Source organism: Lagopus muta, chromosome 1 (genome assembly GCF_023343835.1).
Source record: "Lagopus muta isolate bLagMut1 chromosome 1, bLagMut1 primary, whole genome shotgun sequence".
Classification (NCBI taxonomy): Eukaryota; Metazoa; Chordata; class Aves; order Galliformes; family Phasianidae; genus Lagopus; species Lagopus muta.
Window position 1 is genome coordinate 61,102,132 of NC_064433.1, and position 25,873 is coordinate 61,128,004.

The following is a 25,873-nucleotide window of genomic DNA, read 5'->3' on the forward strand; positions in this document are numbered from 1 at the left end:
GTTAACGCTTCACCTACCAGCATAATCTAGGAAAGCAGTCACTGACTACAGCTCTTTCATTCAGTGAATGGTACTATATTCATCTCCAGGTAGGAAGGTGTCATGCTCTCATGCACTTGTCATTCTTCTTGCTGTTAAACTACCTTGACAGGTTACAACAATTTCTTCCCATGTCTGAAAGATTGCACCAAATTTGACGGACAAAGCAGGAGCAGAGGCAACCATGTAGAACTAGAGGGAATTCTGGCTCTGGAGCTTCTTCTGACACACCCAGTGGAATGTCAGGATCATGGTGCCTTCAGATAGGGTTTCCTGCCATAACAAGAAGACTGTGAGACGCTACCTGAGCTCTATGTAACCTCTTGAGCTCTTCTTGCTTGGCTTGTCTGCGGGCAGCCTTCTGTACTCGTCGGGTCAGCTTAGCATTCAGTTCCTCTTCTGTGTAGGCTCTCTGGAGGAGAGGAAGGAAAAACAGCAGACTTTATTTCCACGCCCGGAGCTAAGGGGGAGGGAAAATGATTTTCTTTTCCAAAACCGCAGAAGGGAGGTGTTCTGTCTTTCTCATAGCTGTGTCAAAAGTCAAGCTTCTGTAGGCAAAGGTGTTCACAGTGCAGTGAGCAACAATTTCAGGGTCAAATCAGGAGTGAAAAAGCACATAAGCCAATTGCAAAGCTGTGATTTTATATGATGTCCCATTTCAGCCTTCCGTTGCTATGTGGAACCTCTCCACAATGATCAAATCCATTTTTAACCTATTTCTCAACAGATTTAACCAAATGGACTTAATCAAGTCAATGAGTACCTTATAAGGGGGTCACCTTGAATTCATTTTAGAAGATAAAGACATGTCTACATGAACAGTTACAGCAGAATAAACTAAGAGGTTAATATAGACAGGTGTAGTTACATTGGTATTCTGCTCTCTTCATAGAAACCGTTTTATTCTGGATATAAATTATCCGCATTTGGGAATTATACTGATATAACTGGTAATGATTACCTGTGTGAATTTGTGCAATTTTTCTCTAAATCAAGAAGGCAAAAAGATATTTGAAAGCAGAATGGTGTTCTGGTGTGAGAGGGTAAATCCCATCTCAAGAACAATGCCACAAAACTGTCTGGTATAAAACAGAGCAACCAACACCTTAACTAAAACTAGAATATTATAGCACCAGAAGTTATTCAAAATGAGAAAGGCTACATTTATAGAAAGATACTCCTCCTTTTCTCCCAAGTGAACTGGTTTTAAAAATATCTAAATCTAAATTTTTGATTGTACTGAAATGAAGTTCAGTGTCTTTTCAGGTATACTAGTTGGTTTGTTGTAATCTAGGTTTGTTTCCTCTCATCACCTTTAGAGTGTCAAAGGAACTTCACAATTGCATTAAATGAACTACAGGGAAGAAATGTCTTCCTACATACATGTATGTAGCCTTTATGAGATAGCTGCTCACAGATGTCTTCCACTTCTGGAAATATCTTCCACATCGACAGTTCAGTTTAAGGACAAAACATTAATACAGGCATGAAATTGCCTTTATCTAGTTATTGTACTGCTGTGCTGATCACACTATCTGTGTTTCATTGTTCTCAGTGAGCAGAGGTTTATATGGCTGGACCATAGCTCTACTAAAAACTCCTCAGATTGGTGATCAGCAAGCACCATTATTAAAGCTCCAAGAAGTCAATACTTTGCTGGAAAGTTAGAGACAGCATGACTTTCCTATCCTACTTAATGCTGTTGTGACTGTCAATAAGGCCAATAATGACTTCAGAAAGCAGCAACATTTCTAAAACAGAAATGCAACTTGTATCTTCATTTTAGCTTGACAAAGAATTTCACTGAGATTTCAGTGAACCCAAAGATTTTGAACAATGATTTTGAAAGGAGTGACAATCCATTTCTATGTTCTAAGTATGTAAGAAAATAATACACATATATATTTAACTCCCTACCAACCCCATTTGTTCTGAAGCTCAAAGATCGTCCGCATTACTCTGTACCGTGGTGCACTGCTGGGCACTGATAGTTGCATGCATTCTAACACAGACAATTTGGATCTCAGTGCATTGTTGGTAGACAGCCTCTACACAGATTTTGCTGCCCATGTCTGCTAACATCTCACGCATGCACAATCAATGTTGTGATGTTAGTGTACATGTGATGGGTAGCTACATATTCAATGGGTTAATACAGGGATATACATGCAACAATGGCCAACTACTGGGAATGGAGACACTACCTTTGACGAATATGATCTCTTGAATGCCAAGGCGTGTGGTACATAAATCGACTTTAAAGGGGGAATGGTAAAGGAAAAAAATAAAAAACATACAAAATGAAGTAAAATCAGTTCAACATTGAAAACAGATGCATAGTAAAAAAATAAAGCTGTTTTTAAATGCAACACAGAATTGTGCAAATGCTGAACACGGCCCAGTCTGATTAAGCACAATGAAACCGTTGTGCACAAAATCAAGTTTCTAGCAGTCTCCTGAAGGCGATTAGCTTTGGCAGCCTCTTTCAAGATACAATCAACCTGGAAATACTTTCTTTCTAGAGAATTCTTTGGCCTTTATCCACCTATGGATTTAATATCCACTTGAGCAGTAAGTATACATACACATACAAAATTTTGGCGTACAATATGGAATAATGTCTTGTTTGCTGGGGCATATTTGGTCTGAGCTTGCTAAGCCAATCACATATTACTGTGTCACACAACTCTCCATTTATACACTGTTTTACAACCTTTCATGGAGGTTGTGTCTATTTCATGGTTTAAAATAATTTCTACTCCATCAAAATAATCATTTGCATTTAAATAATGACATAATCTTTCTCGCTGCTTTGTGACTGGAGAAACACAAGATAGGCTCAGAGTGAGTTACCTGTCATCTCCCTGTTTAAAAAGAGAACCTCCAGAGAACCTGAGGAGCTAAAATTAGGAGGAAAAAAAAAAGATGTGATGTTCATGAGAGGGGAAGGAAAGGGAGAGGAGAGGAAAGGGAGAGGAAAGGGAGAGGAAAGGGAGAGGAGAGGAAAGGGAGAGGAGAGGAGAGGAGAGGAGAGGAGAGGAGAGGAGAGGAGAGGAGAGGAGAGGAGAGGAGAGGAGAGGAGAGGAGAGGAGAGGAGAGGAGAGGAGAGGAGAGGAGAGGAGAGGAGAGGAGAGGAGAGGAGAGGAGAGGAGAGGAGAGGAGAGGAGAGGAGAATCATAGCCTTTCCCCTCCCAAGAATATTCTAGGTTAAAGTGTACCTGAAAATAAGGCAAGTAAACCACCTAGAGTCTAAGAGAGGGGAAATTTGTCTTGTGTCATGAAGTACAGAGGGCATTATGCCATTCTGGGCAGTCAGCATTTTGCATTTTCACATTTAATTAAGTAAAAAAAAACACAAATGAAAAGCCATAGAACAACTTTAAGCACATAAGCAAACATCAGTAAAAAGCAAACTACCTGTGAGTAAAACACGTCTGATCACAACACCACAACTGTAGAGGAACAGTGACAAACACGCACGAGGACACACCCATACAACACAAGGAACCCACAGGGTATTCACAGTAGGAATTCTTTACAAGATGCTTCTCTTGAAAGACATTACACTGAACAACACGGAAGAAATTTGCTGCTGATCACAGAGAACAGGCTACACAGAGCAAGCCATCTAGGAAGCAAGCTCACTACAATTACTGGAGAAGCAGCAGAAGTAAAATTTCAGTTTAGAGAAGGGGTTCACATAAAAGTTATGTGCCATATAGGAAGTAAACTTCTACCCATAGTAAGTAGCTTGTAATTTAAAACACATAACATTCCCACCCCAAATCAGTACAAACCCAGTTTCGTCAGTCCCAAAGTTCAGTTACATTTCTTTTGACAGCAACACGTTCCATGTTTGCATCTATGTTTCACATCCTTGGACTGGATGCAATAAAATTAGGTAAGTGGAGCTCTCTGATTTGTTTCCTCTAAACAAATCCATTCTCAAAAACTATTCCTTTAGATAACGGGCAGATGCTGAGCCAAAGAAATTCTTACTATAAGCTCAGCAACAGCAAACAGGAGAAAATGAGATGTTACCAAGATATCTTTGGCAAAACTGGTGAGATATTTTGAGTATTAGGATTCCAGCCATCTGCCACTGTCACCTATGCCCACAAAGCTCAGTGACCATATCTTTTTCTGCTAATGTCATTTTAAATGAAAGTAGCTCAACATAGAAAAGACACACATACAAAAAAAAATAATAACCAACAACCATGGGCCATCAATGCATACTCAAGTCTGAAAATAGGCAGGAATCTTATTTAAGGCCTGCTTCCTCCTGAAGGAGCACACAAGGTAGAACAGTAACTCCGTAACTCTTATCTGAACCCCTTTATTGCATATCTGTCCTCTGCTAACCACAGGTACCTCGTTCTTCTGCATCTCTTGGAAAATGCAGAATTTCTCATGAAACACCTTGAGGGCATGCAAGAAGGAATGAAAGGGGAAGAGAAAAAAAGGAATAAAATAAAAAGAAAATAATCTTCCTCTCAGAAGAGATCTACATCAACTAGGACGAGAAACTGAAAGAGAGGTAAGTAAATGCAAAGAAATTCTTAGTTTTCATCAAATCCTTCTACCAGCCTTATATATACACAGAAATGCAGGACTAGATCAAAGGTTTGAGACAGGAGGTACAGACCACTGTGTCTGGCACACTACCCTCTGAGATAATCTCTTCCTGAGTTATTTAATATACAGACCAGGCTCCACTGAGAAAGGACAGGAAGAATTCATTTTTTGTTCTGTAGTACCAGGAGGGCCAATGGAATCTCTACTTATTCTTTATACCTTACAAAGTCTGTCCTGCAGAGCTTAGAAGCCAATAACAATGAAAGAAGCAGAGCATATCCTTACATTTTCCACCAGCAGTGGAACAGTGCCATCCAAAACTGAAATAAGTAACTTACAAGCATCTAACTTTGGCACTTGGTTCTCACCACTTTTTTTAAACACTGCAAATAAACGAAAAATATTTTTCTTTCTGGGATTTACAAAGGTGCACTGGTATGTAGTCCATTTTATTCAATAACTTCATTAAAGTACCACTTAAAGTGAAACTATTTTAGATGTTGATATGTCTTACACCATTGTACTACTGCATTAGCTTGGGGAAGTTTGCTCAGGAACAAGAAGTTTCTCAGAAGAAACACAGTTCATACCAGACTACACTGGAATGAAAATACCATGCTAAGGCTAATCACTATATACTGGGATTTCAAAATCATTATGTATTTTGTCTTTACATTTGTTTTCTTTATAACAGACGCAAAGAAATACTCAGCAACTACCAAGAAGTCCTCAAACAAAACTAGGTCAAAGTAGGAGTGACAACTGATGGCTCATCTCTCCAAGAATAAGAAGGTACTAACACTCTTTGCCTAGGAAAAATATGTAGACCTGCATGAGTCACAGACTGCAAACTATGGCTTACCTTTCAGTTGACAATCTGTCTTGAATGTGCTCTTGAGGCATAAAAAAGTATACTGCTGCCTGCAGTTTGCTTGGAATTCTACCTCATCAATCTATCAAAAAAGCTGGTGAAACAAAGTGCTGCAGTCGGACTCTTATAACAGGTGAGGACAACCTTTTTGCTTAAGAGTTAGTGAAATTTGCTCTTCTGACATTAAACTGTTGTTTTCTGTAGAGTATTGGCATGATCATTACAGGGACAAGATTCACTATTCAGACTGTGATATTCAGCTGTAAAACAACCTAAGTGAGATAACAGACGCTTCATATTATAACAGTAAGAAGTAGCATGTAATTGTGAAGTAAGTGAAACAAATCATTGGTCAGCTTCCAGGAAGGCCTGTTCCACAGAAGAAACAGTAACAATGACAAAAAGCATTACCCAAGCTCCTGCCATGGGTCTGAGTCTCTGATCTGTATGATACAAGATCTGCCTACCTCTCGCTTGGATTTCTGGGAGGAACGTTCCAGAACGTCATCACTGGAGAGGTCAGAGTCCTCTGAGAAACTCAGGTGTCGACGGAGCTGCAAATCTGAGAAGATAGGAATAAGAAGGGGGAGTTAGAAAAATAGTAGCTACAAGAGTGCATTTCCCTCTGTAAGCACTTCAGATCTCAGCTGGCAAGTTGCTTCAACTTCAAAATTACAGTTGTTTATGCCAGTCTTAGCTGTGCTGCCTCGGATTACATAGTCAGCACAGAAGCACTGTTCCACAGAATGATAGTCACTAGTTAGAAGCTTAAATCTGGGTGTGTATCACTTTCTGTGAACAGTACTAGAAGTCACGGTCATGATTCTTCCTTTCTGCTGCTTCAATTCTCTAGTGCAACATACAGCACTTGGTGACAGCAGCAAGCACTATTCTGGCTTTTAGAACAAGGTCAAAGAAATGTAACATGTTTGCTTTTGATCATGCTTATGGCTAGTTTACCATATCACAACTTGCTATTAAACATCCCTGTCTGTACCTAATGGCATATGAGAGATTTACATGAGGCTGCAGAATCTGCACGCTTAGGTGAGCAAACAGTCGTCAGATCACAGAGAACACATCAGTGACTGCATCTCTGCAGTATTCTGTATCCACAGAACCAGGTTGAAAGGAACAGAAACAGAACATCCATGGAAAAGATGAGGATCACATATAAAACAAAGATCTAACATCACAAACACCTGACTCCAGTAAATAGTGCTTCTGTCTCAAATCAGCATAAGGCAGAACCTGGATGTGCCTTGTACATATTAAGAGTGAAGCTTCCATTTAAGGATCCTTTTAATTCCGTAAATATGCAGACAAACAATTCCAGTTGCTGCTTATCCTGATCTTTACCTCTAACAATGAGGAGAAGTGCCAATCAACACAGTATCATGATGACAAATTTACTTTCAAGGATTACACAGCTGTATCACATATCTATTGTACCTGCAGCTGTAATCAACGGAGATGCTTTGTGCTTGCCAGAGTCCACAGTAGCACTACTTGAGGGAGTACTTGGGCAGGATTTGTCATCAGCTTTCTTCTTCTTGTCTTTCTTATACCCAGAAAAAACAGACTTCCATAACGACCTGGACTTCGTTGTTTCCTCTGTCCCACCACTAGATTTGTCGGAAAGCCTGCTGTCATTTTTGGATTTCTTCTCCTTTTTGTTCTTACGAGGGGAGAAAAGAGAAGTTCTTTTCTTACTCTTCCCACTGGAGCCCTCTGAAGAGGTGACAGATCCTTCAGGTCCAGCCACATCAGCAGGAGTGGAGAACTTCTCACTAGCAGCATCATGCTTTAGTGTGGACACCTCTGCTATTTTCAATGCCAAGTGCTTTGGAGAGTCATGAAACAACTCTTTGGTCTTCAAAGGCATAGAAGATGCCTTTCGTGCCCTTGCGGATCCAGCAGCTGCAGCTGCAGCCATCTCCATCTCTTTCATCTTACATAACTGTTTAGCCATGGCATCACGTAGTGCCTGGCTCTTGACAGACTTCTCTCTGGCTCTCATCCTTTCTTCAGCAAGCTCCTTGGCCTCTGCAGAAATTTCAGGCAACACTCTCTTCTTCTGGTTAACCCCTCCCTCCATAGAGGGTGGACCACCATTTTCCTTCACCAAAGGCAAAACAAGTGGTTTCTCTGGCCGTGGCCTACTGGTAGGAGGTGTAAAGAACTTCTCATGAAGGCTTGAGTCCTCTGTCCTGTCATCATATGTGTCCTCCACATCATCAGCAAATGGAATTTCATCCACACTCTCTGCAAAAGACTTTCGCACGTCATCCTTTTTGGCCTGCGTTGGTTCTTTGACAGCAGAGGTTGGCTCATGGCGTGGAGGAACGGGAGGCGTTGATGCTGGTGTTGGAGGTGACTTGGATTCAACCTCATTCTGCCAAAGTGCTTGATACCTTTTTCTACGCAAAGTAGCTGGTTCTTCATTTTGAGGAGGTGGTGGTGGGGGACTTGATGGAGGAGTAAGCATAGTAGAGTCAGAAGTGTTGAAGCTCTGGCTAGCCAAAGTTCTCATGTTAGATGAGCTCTCCTGAAGACCAAGTCCCGAACTGCTGGATACATCTCTCTTAACTTCATGGGAACTCCTCAGTTCTTTTTCTGATGGAGATTTTGGAGTGAGCAGAGAAATTTGCTCATTTTCTAACTTGGACAGTCCCTGCCTTCTTGGGGCAGGCTGTGGCTTCACAAGATGCATCCTTTCATCCCCTGTGACACTCTCACTATTAAAAGTCTTCAGAGGAGTTGTCTCAAGGGCAGATACAGGAAAGTTTGATTCTGAACGTTTGTTTCTGTCTACTGGGGTGAGTCCTAAGCTCCTCCGGATTTCAGCACTCTTCATCCAGAACTCTTCTACGAGGTTACTACGTTTCAGAGTTTCTTCTGCAGTGGTAGGGCTCCCCAGTTTCTCCACTTCGCTATCCTGGTTCCTGAGGACCAGTTTAGCTAGAGGAGTAGAAGTTAAGGCTGGGCCAGGCTGGAAACATACTGGAGGCTCCACTGGGGATGGAATGGATGTCTCAGCAGAAGGCAAAGGCTGTGAACAGATAGGCTTTTGAGAAGACGTTGGAGATGAAGCCAATTTTGGTGCTGTTGGCTGAGGTTCTGCTGGAGATGTAGGTGCAGTAGTTTCTGGTGATGCAACCGGCTGAGATAACACAGGAGAAAGTGGCACAGAAGGGCTTTTAGCTTTTCTGTCTTTGGGAATTTCATCCTTTGGTCCTTCCTCAAGAAGGAAAAGCTCAGGGAAAAAGCGTGCCTCTGGAGATTTTATTGCAGCCAGGGGATCTTTTACATCCTAATAAATAAAATATAATATAATGTAATAAAATATTAGTAGTCACTGGTCACATTAGAATGCTGCTACATTTTTACTGCTAAACCACCCAAGTATTAAAACTTGGAGAAAAAAAGAAAGCACAAATTGCGTCTCGCTCCTAGGCCTTGAATGTTGTTTAGGATTCCTTCTCAGGTGCAGACGTCCAATTGTATAAAACTATTCTTTGTACACAACAATAAGGCAAATTTAACTTTTGGAACAAAAAGAATGCTGAAGTCCAGAAATCTATTTCTATCTTTTCCCACTCTCCCTTTCAATATCCAACTCTGCATATATGAGGAGTCCCTCATTTCAGACAGATTTCATTCAAGTCTTTCAAGCTCTCATCAACACAGCAGTTTCTGCTGGCTTGCATCTACTGCAGCTGCAACTTTTTTTTTAAAGCAAGGGGTGCTTTAAGAGCAAATTAGGCAAACTGCCATATTACTCAGTAGTACAATTCTTGGTTTTATATCTAACCTTTCGGCAAGGGACTTCTCTTACTGAGTTCTTATCTTTCCATGGCATCTTTTGTGCTAGCTTTCTTCTAAAAGCAGGAAGTTTAGTTCAATTGTCACAAGACCACAAGAGAATAAACTGCTCTGTGTGTTTCTATGACATATTAAGCACTCAGGTCTTTAAGTACTGCGTTTGGGCATTATCCCAATGCAAAGTATAACTCTGTCTAACAGAATCATTGGATTAGTCTGAAAAAATAACCACCCTCCATTTTAATAGACAATATTGTCAACAATTGCTGTCAGCGAACTAGCCTTATCCCATCATCTGTCCGTTGTGCAAGTAAAATGGTTTATAACAAAACTCTCTAGGAAAGTCATATCATTAAGCAATTCTTCACAAACACTGGAGATAAATGTTTGAAATAAACATTTTAAGGGTCATGGACTTTCTGTTCTTGCATCCTATTAGCTGGAAACAACAGTAAGCTTGCATGCCGATTTCAGGGCTAACAGTACAATGTTAAATAACTCAGCTTCCTTCAGCTGAACTATGTTGCTACCCAGGAAAAACTAAACACTTGGTTACTATGGAATAAGTAATACAAATAAGATTAATACAGAATCTGGTTTTGGTACAGAAAGGATACCCAAACCAGGACAAACAAGAAATAGCTCACTGATGACTTCCATTATGCATTATATGCAATATACTTCTTATTAACTGTGCATTGAAATGAAAAGATCCTCTTTAATTCTTTTTGCATTTTGTGATGGGAACTTGGGTGACTATGACAGAGCCTCTACACTCTAAAAGTAGGAAAGAAAGACAGTACATTATTTTTAAAGCCTACATAAAATGAAATTTCAAGAACACCAATTATAGAGACTAAAAAGAAGAAAAGAGCATGGCTGTCAGTTCTCAATAGTTTGACCAACAAAAAGTTCTATTGAACTGTAGGTTCTAAGCAGAAAACTCGACCAATTCCCCTTCTTACCTCTGCTTGTTCTGCTTTGAGACTATCAGCTGGAGACAGAGGAAGAACAATGTCATTAGTTGACTGGTTAGGAGCAGACGGCTTGCATGGATCTATAGAAAGCAAAAATATGTTTAAGAAAACAAATGAGACTGCTGTATCCTGAATTTTTAATGTTACATGCAGCAAGTAGTGACAAATTCCACGGCGTCTTACAAATTCTAGATGAGACATCTGGAACCTCACCAAAATTTTGTCCATGTACAAAGCAGTAAAAAATTTTATATAAAAAATTCCACAAGCAGCAGCAATTAGATGGGCTCTCACTCTTTCCAAAGCCGTAATCAAAGGACTTTGCAAAACATCAATGCAGGCGCATACCTTGCCACTGAGAGCAGTGAGTTGGTTCAAATCCAAGAGATTTAAAATCTTAAATAAATGTATAGACTATCCAGAAGGCAATTACAACCATTCAAACACTGGTGGGAAAGCTATTACCTTCTGTCACGCGGCAAGAAGCATCTTCTGCTCCTTCTTCATCTTCAGAAACTTTTAGTCCTGGCTCTTCTGCGCTACCTCGACGTAAGCGAAACTCGGCTTCTGCATCAGATGGGATGTCATCTGGTCATGAATAACACAGGTTGGGCAGGAAGGGGTAAAAAGAAAAGAAAAGAAAAAAAAGAAGACGACTGTTGGATGCAAGTCCATCAGGACATCTGTTTATTATTTTCAAAAACTTTCATAATTCTTTTGTTCACATGGTTCCAATCACTTTCATAACATGAATACCTAAATGTTTTAGTTCTTTTCTTAGTGCTGAAACAGTCATTTAAGTAGATATGATAGATCATTACTAGAAAATACTAAAGAGGTAATTGATGTTATAGCTTCTCAGTTTTCTAAAAACTTCTAAATGAGATTTTTAGTATAATACTATGACCACTTCACAAATCTACTTCTATTTTTGTTATTCATACTGAACATGAACACAAGACTGAGTCTTCTAAATAGCAGGCAGGAAAAGGATGCAAGAAATTTATTCTACAACCCATAGCACAGAAGTTTCTGCTTCTTTTTGTCCTTCAAGCCTGGCTCCCTCTAGGCTATTTGAAAGAAACTCCTACTGAAAACATGATTAAGCTTAAGTACCCTCATACAAACTGTTTTATATCAATACAATTCTGTTGACATAAGTGGCTCACAAGATGCATAGAGATACCCTACCGTCATCCAGCTCTGCACCCGTGTCTCCCTCTTCACCCGCCTGCCCTTCAGTGTCTGCAGGCTCTGTGCCCAGCTCATCCTCCACACCATTATCTTCACACGAAGCTAGAATATATTCCAAAATTTAGAGAAAAGAAAAACATCTATACAGTGAAAAGGGCAACACTGAACTGAAATCATAGTGAACATATTCATTTATTACTGTCAGAACAAGAAATTCTGAAGTGTGTCAGCTGGAAGGACATAATATGAAATTATACTTCCAAACTCCAAGAAAGAAAGGAGTGCCTGTCCCTTGGGATCTGTAAGGCATTTGCAGTGAAAGCTGCAGGACTTTTCTGAGAAGAAGGCCTTCTGAAAAAATTCAACAAGAAGGGGACCGAGAGGCCACCAAACCAGAATTAAGTTTACTTTTTTTCCAGTAAATCACTATCACTTCATAGCACCCGTGTATTAGGTGAAAACTGAAATCTCACAGTGTACCACAACTATTCATCTAGAAACTGAAACAGGCTTTTGAGGACGTAAATCAGAGATGAGCAGTCTAGCACTAGGACTAAACTTCATTACGTGTGGAAACAAACTCTGGGCAGCTGTGGCTCTCTTTGGCATTTGACATTGGCAATTGTAGCAGTATTTAGTCACAGGAAGAGAGAAGACCAAGCTGTGAGGTCTACCTTTCATTAATAACTGATATTAGAAAAACTTAAACAATCAAAAAAACAGCCCCACAAAAAAAGACCCAACAACAACTACAAAAAAACCCACAGCCCACAACACCTTGACCCATCTCTAACGCTATGAATGTTTCACTAGGGTTTTTTTCATTAAGCATTTCCATAGAATGCCATAATTTCAAACATAATTTAAATATAAAGAAGCACTTCCAGATTTTTCAAGGTAGAGTCAATGAACTACATTCTTAGATTTGAGCAGCAGGTCATTTAGCACTGTTATATATCCAACTATTGCAAATGCAAACACAGTCAGCATGTGTCATCATGCAAAATGCTAACTATACACGTAGCACCCAGTCCTACAATGATGATTCTTGGTCACTCTTTTACAGTAAACTACTCATTGCAAGCTTCTGGACCTGCATGCACACTGTGTCACACTGTCTTTTCTAGGAGGGCTCCTGGCAGTTTCCCACAGTAGAGCTGGAGATTGTTTCCAGCAGGAGTCTGGATGCATTCCTCCAAGTCTGGATGACAAGGAATTTTCCCTATATTCACCCTATGGGTGTGGATCACACTGTGTCATCTTTCTTCAAAGTCAGATGGTGGACACTGATCTTTTCATTTGCCACTGACGATGGAGCATTTGGGACCACAGATATGTTAGTATTGCTAATTAAGACAATCCTGAAAATAAACCAACCCTCCCTAAATCTGAGGTCTTACAGACTCTCCTCTTTCTCAGTTTTTCTCTGGTCTCAAAATATAGCCTTCCGTGGAGGGTTTGTCTTCCTCATTCTACGTTTTCCACAAGGTATTTTTTCTATGCTTTTCCCCTCTGTAGTATTATGACAGACAAACATATGCGTTAATTTATTTTCTGTCAACTACTGTGAAAAGGCAATTGTGCTTACATGTGATAAAACACTGACCTATTCCCTTACATCACAGGCTTATAAAATACAGAATCTTACAGAGTTAAAGTGTAGGAAGCTGAGTCATGCAGCAAAGGCTGGACTTCCCAGAGAAGCATATATAAATGTACTGAACAAAACAAACTGTGTCTGATTGTTGCTGAAGTATGCACTAGCCTATGTTGTTTGGGGAATAATAATGTTGTGGGATGGTTTTATGATAACAGCAAATGTGAGTAATCTTAATCAAAACCCGTAGAAATGTAAGCTGACGTTAGGAATATCTGATTCCAGTATGTACACGTGTATCTTCAGATCCAGACACCACGAGGGGACACAATACACACAGGGAGTGTTGGAGGGAGAAAAGAAAATCAGCTCTTAAATAGGTTGGTATACAAACCTCAAGCGAAGATTATGGATGCACAGACAAGGAACGACTTGGAGCAAGGGGGATCCCATTTTGAGGGACATGGAGAGCTTGCAGGTGGTCGGTTATATTATACATATACTGTGCATATACGTATATGCAGTTAGGATAAGAAGCAAGAGGCCAAAAGCTGTCACACAATAACTCAGAGGCTACAAACTATGGCAGCTGGAAACTGGGATCAGCACTTTGCTTGTACCAGCTAGCAGCCAGGAGCAGGCTGCACAATGTGCAGCTATCTCATAAACCACTGCTCTCCTGCCAAAGCAGCAACAGAAGCAAAGTTGTATAGATGAGCTAGCTATTCTGATGTGCCAAAGCAACTTAGCTGTAGATTATTACATACCCGTAACTACTTCTGTTCCACTCATTTAGGTACTTGCACTGCTTACAGAAATCTACTCTCTCAACTCCAGTCCCAGAATCATCAATTTTGTCACAGAGCTTAGATGACTGCACAACAAAAGCAAGCGAGCTCTACCTATGGTAGCATCCTTCAGCTTTACTGAGGCTTTCCTAGATACATGGATCCCCAAGCCAAAGCCAACAGCCATCTTTATTCTTAAAGATCCCACCTTCAACCTTCGTCTTCTTTCCTGTCTTCTTCATCAGATAGCTAGTTTACAGTTGCTATAGATAACTGCAACTGCTTTCAGCACCCCATCTCTTCATCTTTTGACTGGAAGAAAGCCCCATGTTCTTTTAGTCAAGGAGCCGGGAGAATAACACCTGGCCTACTTTTCAGTTTACAGAGAGAATCAAAACACTCAGCTAGATTCCTCCTTTGTTATACCAAAGATAACCTCTCTGTTTGGCCTCCCTTCAGAATGGTTACAACAAACATTGAGTTCATGCAAGAACGGGCTGTCTGAGCAAGGTGTGCATGCACACTCCCCTCCCTCCCTCCACTTCCCGTCATGCAGTAGCGATAGGGCTGTAAGTCCAGGGTTAAAGTACCAGCTCAGCTGCTGAAGGCATGGAGAAGAGACGGGCAGGGTTATTGTGCATTGGAATACATTTAACATCACCAAACTACCTCCAGGGACCGTCTCCAGCCACGCCTGTACCGCCTCATGGCGTACGGAGGGAAGGTCGGACGCTGAATTTAAAAAACAACAAATTATAAGAAGTCAAAATTAGACCATCAATAAGCGTCTAAATCAGAAGAGTGACAAAGGGAGAGTCTTCGCTGAGAAATACAGGAACAAAACCTATGAGATGTTAAAATTGAGATATCAGTCAAATGCCAAGGGCCAAACCTTTAGGATCTGCCATGTTAGAGGAAATACACAGTGAGAAAAACTGACGCGCAGGTCGCTGTTGTTGTGTGCTTCGACTGAAACTTTGTACAGGAAGGAAACCCACAGCTGAGGGAACCGAGCTGCCTGGGTCTGAAGGCCAGCAGATGAGAAGGGGCACTACAGCACAGTGGTAGGGGCTTCTGTGTGCCGCCATGCTGCCTCAGCCTTCAGAACAAACCCCACTGCCACCGCCGCCCTGGTAAGCTCTGCAAGCACCTCATAGCTCAGCCCAGCCAGGGACAAGGTTGTCTACTGAACTCAGATGGAAAGCTTAGAGCCTACCCACAAGTGCTTTGCGACAGCCCTTGCAAAAAACAAACTGCCTGTACTGTATCAGAGTGGAACTGAAGGAGCTCACCTACTGATCAGTGTTTTCCTAGTCTGGCCTAATTTGAAGGAAAGAGAAGAAAATATTACTGTTCTGCTTCCCAAGAGAAGCTGGAAAGTCTACAGTCAACTTGGAAGGGTCAATGCAGGTCTCCCTCCATTTTGCTGGCAGGTATACAATGTAGAAAAGTGGAATTGTAAAATGTCAACTAACAGAAAGAATTCAAAAACTACAGTGTCACAGGCCCTCAGGCAGAAGCTAAAGCAACCTCAGCTGCTGTAAGCTTATGAAAATATGTTGACTTTTTTTACTTGTTGTTCTTAAAGCTCTAGGAGTACTGAATATTACAGAAAGCAGAACACTGCGTGCTTCTTACTTGCAGGGAGCTGTTTTCACACCAGAAAATCCCAATGCAACCTGCAAACTGCAACTGTAAGCATTGCTGAGCTGAACTGGAACCGTGTATCAAGTTGGATCATGATTTAAAAAAAAAACAGCAAAAGAAAAGCCAATTAGAAATATGAGGAAAAGATCATTATCTGGAATGGAATGTGATCAAGCAAGATGAGGTAAAGCCCTAGGTTCTGTAAAACAGATCAGTCATGAGCTTAATCTCATATTTCCTGTGAAAGACATCCCTTCTCACAACATACTTACTCCCCCTGCAATTCTGCCACAGTAATTACAAGACTTTGATAGAAGACAGCCACTCACTAACAGCATCATTAGCTTTAACTAAGCTCAGCTTTCTGCACCTACAACATACTTACCTTAAGATACACTGTAATGCAGGCTAGAATAAGGGCTGTAGGGACTCACAGGTGTTTGTAAGACTGCTAGACCGTTAGCATATTCCCCTTCCAAAGTTTTCCTTTAAGCAACTGGCAATTCAAAAAGCTCACACCTCACTTTAAAAAACAGATATACTGTCCAGTGTTCAGCACAGGCAGTCAACATAACCCGTGGTGAGATATGCAAACCTTTGGAACTCCACCATTCACCAATGATACAAAATGCAGTTACGCTGTTTAAATAACAGCTGTAGAGGCTCAATACAGAAGCCAACTCCATTTGATCTTTGCTGTAGCAGGTACACAGTATAGGTAGGTACACAGTATGGCAGGTACACAGTCCTTGCTGCCACAGAAAGCACTGCTACCCCTGAAGTCAGTTACCAGGACCTGATTGCCAGTACTCTACACAGTGAGGAAGAACGCTACAGAGCCAAAGCAGGCACACAAACAGGTCAGAAGTCACAACAACATAAGGCTGAGAAAGCACTCATTTTAAGTACACACTGACTTGAAAAGCAAAATGTTTAACCAAGTGTAATTTCAGAAAGCAGTTCCTTTGGATTACAGCTGTCCCTGCTGTCCACTGGTCTTGAAGGGCACAGAAGCAACAGGGTTAAACAGCTGCAGCTGTGATCTAGGAACTGATGGTGCAGGGCAGGGGAAAATTACCTCTGGAGGTGGAGGACTTTGAGGCTGGGACCATTTTTTCCTCCTCCTCTTTTTCACGGATGTGTGTCCAGTGCACATCTGCCAGAATCTCCAGAGGATCAACCGGATTTACAATCTGCTGCAGCCTAAGGTTTCCAGCTAGCAGATGGAGGAGGGGATGGCATACCGGGATGTGGGCAGGGTGGAATGAAAGACAGGGAGGAAGAGATGGGACAACAGTGGAAAGGAAAGGTAACACATCATAGGAAAGGAAATAAGAAAAAAGAAAAGAAGGTGTTACTGGCTAAGACAGTTTTCAAGACAGAAAAAGTTTAGCATTGTGTGTGCACGCAAACACTAACACAGAGCTCTTCAGACTCCCCACCAAAGCTCAGTAATGCCATTCCAGAGGCAAAGAGATGCTATCAAAAAAAAAAAAAAAACATCATTGCAGATTATGTCTATTGCAGGCAGTTTCACTGAAATGAAAGACATTCCCTGGGTGTCCAACAGATACGTGGTATGTAAATACCAATGTAGCAGAAATTTCCAGCTCCTTCAGCCTATTCTTCATGACTGTTGACAAAGACATCTTGCTTTGAAGGGACAGTCTGCTTTGTAGCTTGAGGCACCAAAACAAAAGGTCTTTCATGCCCTACCATTAGGTTAAGTACTCCTATTTGTGCTGAACAGTATCTCCTTGTGAATTAAATTACATGAGGGATCTCAGAGTTTCTCACGCATGTGGATGTGCGTGCATGCTTAAAATAGTACATGGCGCAATCCTGCTATTTTGCACTGTAAGCCTTGTTCAAAAGGTGCAATTCTTTTTCTGAAGAATATCAGTATTTTCATTATGACTTAACAGCGTCTCCACTTCCTCAGAAGGGACTTCCTGTTACAGAAATGAATTTGTTTAAAGTAGTTTGCATTACTCCCCACTTATCTGCCTATACAACCCTCGGATATGGATAGTCAGAGAGAACAATAGGCACACTACTGAAGCAACTGATAAGCAAACTGCTTAACTGCTGCAAAACACCCGTGTTGGAAACATCTAACCTGGTGCACATCATATTGACAGACCCTACCTCTGTTGCTGTCAGTTACGGGACTACAGCTCAGGCTTTATTTACCCATTAAAAAAACCCAACTTATTCTATAGGGAACAAGGTGTTCTGTGTCTTCTGTAGTGCTCTTCAGAAGCAAATGATCCATTCTGAGAAGTAAAATGCCACTTACTTCATGAGCAGTAAGTCAATTTTTAAAACAGCCGATTACTCCTACATAGGGCCAACACTGTTTCAGCAGTTAAGAGCCTCAAAAACAATTAGGTTTTTATGTTGTGGACTAGTGTTTGAAGGAAACAAGAAACATCAGCAGCATTTAGAAGTTGCACTCATCATTTCCTGCTGTCTTGTTTTAACAAAGGTCCTCTTTCCCGGCCATGTTTTTCCCAGAAATGACAAAGTGTTTGAGACTTCTGTTTCAGAAATGACTGTGTGTGACATTTGGCATCAGAATTGCAGAAGAAACAGGCAGAAGGAACTGCAGGAAGGACAGAATTACCTGTTGGTTATTAAAGAGGAAAAGGGGTCAGATGCACAAACTCAAATGCAGAGCAGAATTCACGATTTAGCCAAGGATTCAGCAGTTTCAGGTCTCTGTTACCTCATCAGAGAGCTTTCTTATCAATCAGCACAAACTACAGGACATCTTGCAGGAACAAAGGTCTGGGCTTTTCTCACTGCAGTCCAAAGCACTCACATGCAGGCCCCAAGGTGAGTAGAGTTAGCATTTGCATCGCCAAACAAAATTTTGTGTTAAATGGTTTAGGTTTGCCAGCAATGGCTGAGAAGTATATAGTCACTCAGCAAGGCTAGGAAAGAGCAGGTCCCACGTGATCTCGATGTTTGAAAATGGATTTCTCTGGGATTTAGACTAGCGTAACATACCTTCGGTTACCCCACAAGTATCCAAACAGAGGCCTGTCCCACTTAGAACATAGGTCCTTTTCACCTTTTCCAGTAAATAAATAGCAGTTTAAACAGCACAGCCAACTGTGTAGGAGTGCTGCTTGCCTGACAGGCAAACCTGATATTTCCTTGAGATCTAAATGCTTGAGAATTTCAAGAGACACTTGGTGCAGCCCTCTCTCAAGACTGCCTGCGAAGTTCTACAGGAACTGGAAGCTGGGTGCTAATTCCACTTACATATGGAAAGGTAGCTTTCCCCTCCAGGCACTTTCTAAGAAGTGAGCAGTCTGGATGTTTAACTTCAAATGGAACAAGAAGCCACTCACTAATCAACTCCTTGGAATCCACATCTAGAGAACAGTAGCAGCTACAACAGCTTCATTTATGCTCTTCAGCCATCTTACTAATACTTCTCGTTCTTAACACCACAAAAGTTAATTTGGAAAAAAACATAACTTCTTTTTTTTTTTTTTTTTTAGGAAAGAAAAAAAAAAAAAAAAAAAAGGTCAGAAGCTAAGCTACAGCTGTTACAACCATAGGCTGCAAAATAGGCAGTTAGATGACAGGGTACGCCCTCTTACCTGCAGTAAGGCACTTGGGTTCTCCTCTTATGAATTCTGGCTCTAATGAACCACATTGAGGGACTAAGGGATTAATAAGCTATTAGGACCAAGTGCTTCAAAAAAACGAAAAACAACCATCAGAAATAAACTGCAACAAAATGCATTATGGAAAACAGCACAACTAGTTAGATAGGAATGTCAGATTCATCTTATGCACATTTTATGATCAAAATATCTGAGGGATCTGCTCCATTTGCTTAGCTCCCCAGTAGTCTCTCCCCACAGACACACATTCACAAAGGACAATAACAAAAAATGCAAGTTTGCTCCCACAATCACAGTACTTTGGATGTGCCGCACATGTCTGACATATTGCACAAGTGTGCAGCATGTCTATGTGTGTATGAACCAAACCTGAAGCTCCTAACTAGGTGGAGGTCATTGTTCATGCACATTACAGTTGCAAATTGTCCAGGCTTTCTGGATACCCTCAAGTGCTGGGCAACTTTATTTTTTTTTCCTAAAATCAGGGCAATGTCTGGTAACAACTGCTATCAAATCGATATTTAGAAAGCTGGTGAAGTAATTATGTAAAACACAGAACCTTCTCGTGTGGGACCTGCTCTTTAAAACATTCCCCCCATACTTAGGGGAAGTGGAAATAGCATATGGGTACCTTTAAATGTACCCGTGTCCTCTTCATTTGAGAGACGTTGAAGCCAGAGGCCTTGCTGCAGCTCTTTCTCCCAAGGGCAATACTCTCCCTCTACAGCAGAGGGAACCACACATCCATATATCACATCAGACACACGTGTGTACATACACAAGCAATGGAGAGAGAGAGAAAGAAGGAAAGAGAGAGAAAGGACAGCATCAGAAAGAAAGACTGACTGGAAATCCACCGAGACCCCTTATTTCTACTGTATGTAGCAGGAAAAATGCTCAAAAAAACCCCATCTGCCTGAGCACACCAAGATTTAGCAGACTAAACATGCATGTTACCACATTAAAAAAGCAGTCCTGACTTTCACAGCTCCTACATTTAAAATCCAGGCAAGCAGCCTGCTGACCTGATGAGCAGAACTAAGCCACTAAGACCTAAAATAACAGGACCAGTGTTGCAGTAGGTAGCCCAAGTCCTTTGTGAAGAAGCTCTTTGGAGTCCACTAGTCTTCACAGAAAGGAAATGCAAGTATAAAGACAAAGACAAGATCAGCAAGAAAATGGGAATGATGATGAAACACTGAAAATGCCTGTTCTTAGCACAAACTCTGCATTTTGATGACTGAGACAAACACAGAGGGGAAGGAGTCTTTCCCTAAGATTTTCCACAGAAATCCCTCAGAGAAAAAACAAGAATCCTCTGAACTCCCTGAACTTCTCAAGGTTGTCCTTAAACAAAGGAGGACTAGAAGCAGATTCTTCTGGGATGTCCTGCTGCCAACTAGGGCACTACCCCTGAGTGAAGCACCCCGCAGCACTGAAAACATTGCCTCCACAGTGCTTCCAGTTCTTGCCATCAAGGAACAAAGAGCCCATTCAAATCCAATTCCCAATAAAAATAATAAATAACAGTAAGACAATACATTGTCACAAAGCTGTGAGTTGCACATGTCGGCATGGAGTATGGACAGCATACTGCGCTGGTACTAGCACTGCAAGTGCTCCGTGGGGAAAGTTCTTTCTGTATCCAAAATGGACAATTCAAGGCTTCCCTCAACAATAACACCCTCAAAAACCAAAGTAATAAGAAAGTGAAAGGAGAAAGAAAGTTTTCCAAGGCTCATTCTGCAGAACAAGAAGTATGCAGCCCAGTCTTCCCTGCTGTCTAGCAGAAAAAAGGGACAAATCAATGCGTCTAACCTTCGCTAGACTCCTCTTCATATTCCTCATCGTCCTCTTCCTCCTCCTCGTCTTCTTCTCTGTCATCATACTCATGATTTTCCTCCGCTTCAATCTCTTCTTCGCTCTTCCCCTTCAATAGGGCATGGATGCGCACAGCCTCTTTCCATGGCACACCTCCCAAGTCTGAAGGGGGTTGCTGAGGCAGCAGCAGTTCATCATCCTCATCTTCATCTTCCTCCTCCATCTCAGACTCTGAACTGCTGTAAAAGTTTAAAAAAAAAGATAAAGAAACCACTAGTAAATGTTTCCTAGATCAGCCCTGGACCACTGACAAGTCATTTCAGGACATACAAGTCTGATGTACACACAGTGGAAACCACAATACTAATTTTCTGCTTTCAATATTTCATATGTATTTTCAGTGACAGCACCATGCGTGGCCTGTAGTACGGTCACAATGTGGCATAAAAGTGCTCATGAAACCATGCCCAAATATTTTTGCAGTATTAATTTTTACAGTGCGTGATCATACAGTGGAGAGAAGTGACCTTCCTAATACCACATTGCTTTGGATAAACTGGTTCAAGAGTGCTTGGCAGTATCATAACGTGGAAGGTCACATCTTTGATAATGGCAGCTTCTGCTAGCGTTCTGGATAGCTAAGATGTTTTTGGCATTTGCTGGGGACAACTATAGAAGACCTTATGAGTAGAAAGAACTCACAACACAACTATCAGGTGCCAAACGATACAGAATGTAAGAGCTAAGGAAAGATGGAGGAAAAAATGCAAAATTCCTCACTTTTCTACACAGAATTATAGCATGGTTTGGGTTGGAAGGCACTGTTAATATCACCTAGTTCCAACCCCCCTGCTATAGGCAGGGACCCTCTAGAGCAGGTTGCTCAAAGCCCCATCCAGCCTGGCCTTGAATGCTTCCAGGAAGGAGGCATCAACAACTTCACTGGGCAACCAGTTCCAGTGTCTAACCACCGTCACTGTAAAGGATTTCTTCCTAATATCTAGTCTAAATCTACCCTCTTCCAGTCTGGAATCATTTCCCCTCCTTCTGTCACTACACGTCCTCCTCAGCTCTCCTGTAGGTCTCCTTCAGGTACTCTAAGGCCTTCTCTTCTCCAGGATGAAGAGCCCCAGTTCTCAGCCTGTCCTCAGAGGGAAGGTACTCCAGACCTCTGATCATCTTCACGGCCCTCCTCTGGACCCATTCCAACAGCTCAATGTCCTTCTTGTTTTGGGGGCCCCAGAACAGGATGCAGTGCTCCAGGTGAGGTCTCACAAGCAACACCTCCCTTGAGGTTACACTCCCTCCTGGTCACACTTGTCTTGATGCAACCCAGGATACAGTTGGCCTTCTGGGCTGCAAGCACACACTGTCGGCTCATGTTGAGTTTTTCATCAATCAGCACTCCCAAATCCTTCTCCTCAGGGCTGCTCTCAAGTCATTCTCTGCCCAACCTCTATCTGTGCTTGGGATTGGGATTGCCCTGACTCAGGTGCAGGACCTTGCACTTGGCCTTGTTGAACTTCACGAGGTTGGCATGGCCCACCTCTCAAGCCTGTCCAGGTCCCTCTGGATAGCATCCCTTTCCTCTAGCATGTCTACTGCATCACTCAGTATCATATGCAAATTTGCTGAGAGAAACAAAATTATCATATGTATCCAATTAAGTATAGAGTGTACACAGTGGCAAGAAACCATAGGAAGCAGTATAAGGATAATTACAATGATGAGCTCATTATTCTCACAGTGTAGTCTAAAACATGCAAAACAATAGACCATTAGTGCTCTTTGGTAGGCATCTCTCTTTGATTCTAGCAGTTCTTCTCTATAGGCAGAAGGGACAAGGGATTGTCTAGAACTGTCGTTGTCTATACAACACTGCATCTAGCTCATTCTTACATGCTGGACCACCTAGAGATACTGGGAAGAAAGATGGTTGCAAGTCATTGGAAAACAAATATAAATCATAACATCTTCAGAGAATGCATGCATATGGTGACAAAGTATTCTTTATTTTTCCTTAACAGAACACTGTCAGAAAATAATTGTATTTACTAGAGCAGCAGTTGGATGTTTCCCATATAAATCTTAATAGGACCAAACTCATCTCAATTGAAGGACAAAGCTACTACAGCTAAAATTTAGGTGAATCATTTGAGAGCAATATTCTGCTGCTGCTGCTTCCTTATGGAACTATCACTGCAGGCAACAAACTGACACCTTTGGCAGAACCCCTTCCACATAAACAATGAAAGGGAAAACAGAAAAGTTGAAAATAGCAAAGGATGAAGTTTAAATTGCATTTAGGTCTATGAAATATACCTTCTTTTGCTGTTGAGATTCTTTTCCCCACACATAAGATTTTCATTATATGAGCATTATATGTGACAAACTGACACTTTATGAGAACAATACACAGCAGCACCCTTTCTTTTGTATTGCAGATAAGCATTTTCAGGCTTAGAATGTTGAGTTACTCTGCCACTACATAAACCTATCAGATTTACATAATTTTATTCAGCTGCTAGTATGAGAGATTGGTTTTGACAGTGGAGTTTATGAAGAAGACATTATTTTTTCATGTCCTGATTGTCATGTACTTTTTGTCCATGAACTCTGCAAGTTCTGCTGCATATACATAAAATCATTTTGACATTCATGAAATGCTAAAGTTATAAGCCACATTTTTACAGCATAGATTGAATACTTATTTTTAATGGGCCGTCTCTTTTTTTCACATGCTAAACACAGCTGCATGCCATGGACTCCATGTATATTCCAGGAGAATGGAGTATATTCCAAAAGCTTTACACAGGTATGCTCACAGAGATAAAACTGATGTTTCCATCCTCCCTGCTCCCCGATTAGCAGCACACTTTCCTTTCCTTTAGTATGGAAATAAACCTGACAGGTGCTGCATGCTGGCTTGTTCATGGGCTGTCAGCAAGGTTTACTGCTGTTCCAACTGTTACCATGACGGCTGAGTGGGACAAGCTCTTCAACCAGTCTGCTTATCTCATGTAATATTGACGACATGCATTCTTTACCACACAGCTCACTTTACCTTCCTTGGCTTTTATTTATAACCTGCTTTTTGTTTGACCTTTGAATACTGAGAAATGAGAATATGAGAGAGCAGCGGGATGGCCTGGTATAATGGGCATTCTTTCAGCTGGCTGATTATGTGCCACAAGAAATAATTCAACAGGTGACACTTTTCTTCTTTTTTCTTTTTAATTTCCTACAAAGTGGCGATCAAACAGCAAACTTGGATACTTTATGGAATTCTATAACCAATTGAATAGTCCTTTGAAGAGATGTTCCTACACAGATGCAGTGCTGTGGAAAGGAGCCTGAACCGTGAAAGTGAGCCTCTTCCATTCCCTTGCCATATTCCTTTCCTCACTCCGAGGGCGGTGAGGCCCTGGCACAGCTGCCCAGAGAAGCTGTGGGTGCCCCATCCCTGGAGGCATTCAAGGCCAGGTTGGAATGGGGCCCTGGGCAGCCTGAGCTGCTGGGTGGCAGCCCTGCCCATGGCAGGGGGTTGGGACTGGGTGGGCTTTGAGGTCCCTTCCAACTCAAGGCGGCCTGTGATTCTATGACACAAGCCAACACTACATGCACTGTCCTATCACGCTCCTTTGAAAGGTCACCATAACAGAGGATTACACCACAAGTGCAGATGACAAATTGCACATTACTGCAAGCTAAAATCAATGAGTTAAGCACATAAAGAGTTTTCTCTTGAGGAGCTGATGGAAGATTAACTCTGTTTTGAACAAATGTCCTTAGAATACAATTTTCTGTAAAACTTCCCTGGAACGTTTACATGCTCACAAGTACGTGTGCATATGTGTGCAGGGAAGCTGCACAACCAATGGCAACTCTGATTTGGAGTTCATATCCAGGAACCTTGAAGCTCAATCCCTTACTCCCTAAGACACGGAGGGAACAAAAAGTCCTGCATTTCCTCAGCCTGCTCCTAACCCTGCGGCTCTGCGCTGACAATGAAGATGATCAAATCAGGGCTTTGGTTGGCTTGCTGCAGGAATCAATTTCTTTTCTTTTGTTGCTGAAAAAGCACTGAGATTTCTTCCTTTTTTTTCCTCTCCGTTCTCAGGCAGTTGATACAGCTGAGCAGAGGTACAGCAGAAAGATACATCACCTAGAAGATTCTCTGGTGTTTGCCCACACAGCCTTATTGATGCTCTAACTAAATTGCTTGCAGCGTCTGGTTTTGAGACAAAATTTTCTCCAGGTCAAACTGAATGGGAATTTGGTAACCTTTTTCTTTCCCTTCTATTACAAGTGTGAAGTTCCCTAGTCACTGCTTTGAGCATGCAAAATCTACCAATTCCACATATGATAGGCACAAATACTTAGTTCAATTCAAATCACAAGGCTAACTAACTAAATGACAAAGCCTACAAAAGGAAATCAAGCTACCTAACCTAATGAAGTAATGGCCTCAGACTCCACAGTTCTGCAGAATAACTCATGGAGATGACCAACAGCTTCATCCCCAAATGCTTAAGTTCCACTTTTTAAACTAATTCTTCTCCTTTGGAAATCTGCCATTTGCTGAACATAACCACCATGTCCTGATTTACTGGAATCATGACAAATAATAATAGGGCTCTATTATGGTGAATTTTGGTTTAGAGCTATGAACATAACAGACCACAAACCCCACAATATTGCTAATGCCAAAACTGTCCCACTGATATAATTTCTAGGCCTGAATTGGGAGCTAAAGGAGGAATCAGTAAAGCAAGCAGAGTTTGCATCTGCCATTAAATTGTCTCATGATTGCTTAACCAGATCAAAGTTCTTAATTGTGCAAAATATGTCAAAACAGTATCTTCCAAAGAAAAGAATATGTGAAGAAATTAATC

At 41.4% G+C, this 25,873-nt stretch overlaps 1 protein-coding gene across 5 annotated transcripts in view; it reads right to left on the minus strand.

Annotated features, from left to right (window-relative positions):
* MICAL3 (microtubule associated monooxygenase, calponin and LIM domain containing 3) overlaps positions 1–25,873 on the minus strand; it is a 140,372-nt gene that overhangs the window by 20,945 nt on the left and 93,554 nt on the right. For 4 of the 5 annotated variants that reach the window (XM_048934196.1, XM_048934192.1, XM_048934193.1 and 1 more), the window contains exons 27-37: positions 20,976–21,217; positions 19,789–19,878; positions 16,595–16,732; positions 14,539–14,601; positions 11,482–11,586; positions 10,756–10,878; positions 10,279–10,370; positions 6,941–8,801; positions 5,956–6,050; positions 2,244–2,294; positions 344–451 (exon numbers count right to left, since the gene is read on the minus strand). In XM_048934196.1, coding sequence (XP_048790153.1) covers positions 344–451; positions 2,244–2,294; positions 5,956–6,050; positions 6,941–8,801; positions 10,279–10,370; positions 10,756–10,878; positions 11,482–11,586; positions 14,539–14,601; positions 16,595–16,732; positions 19,789–19,878; positions 20,976–21,217 — 2,968 coding nt within the window. The remainder of the gene's footprint in view (positions 1–343; positions 452–2,243; positions 2,295–5,955; positions 6,051–6,940; positions 8,802–10,278; positions 10,371–10,755; positions 10,879–11,481; positions 11,587–14,538; positions 14,602–16,594; positions 16,733–19,788; positions 19,879–20,975; positions 21,218–25,873) is intronic. The other variant, XM_048934197.1, reaches the window with a different exon arrangement.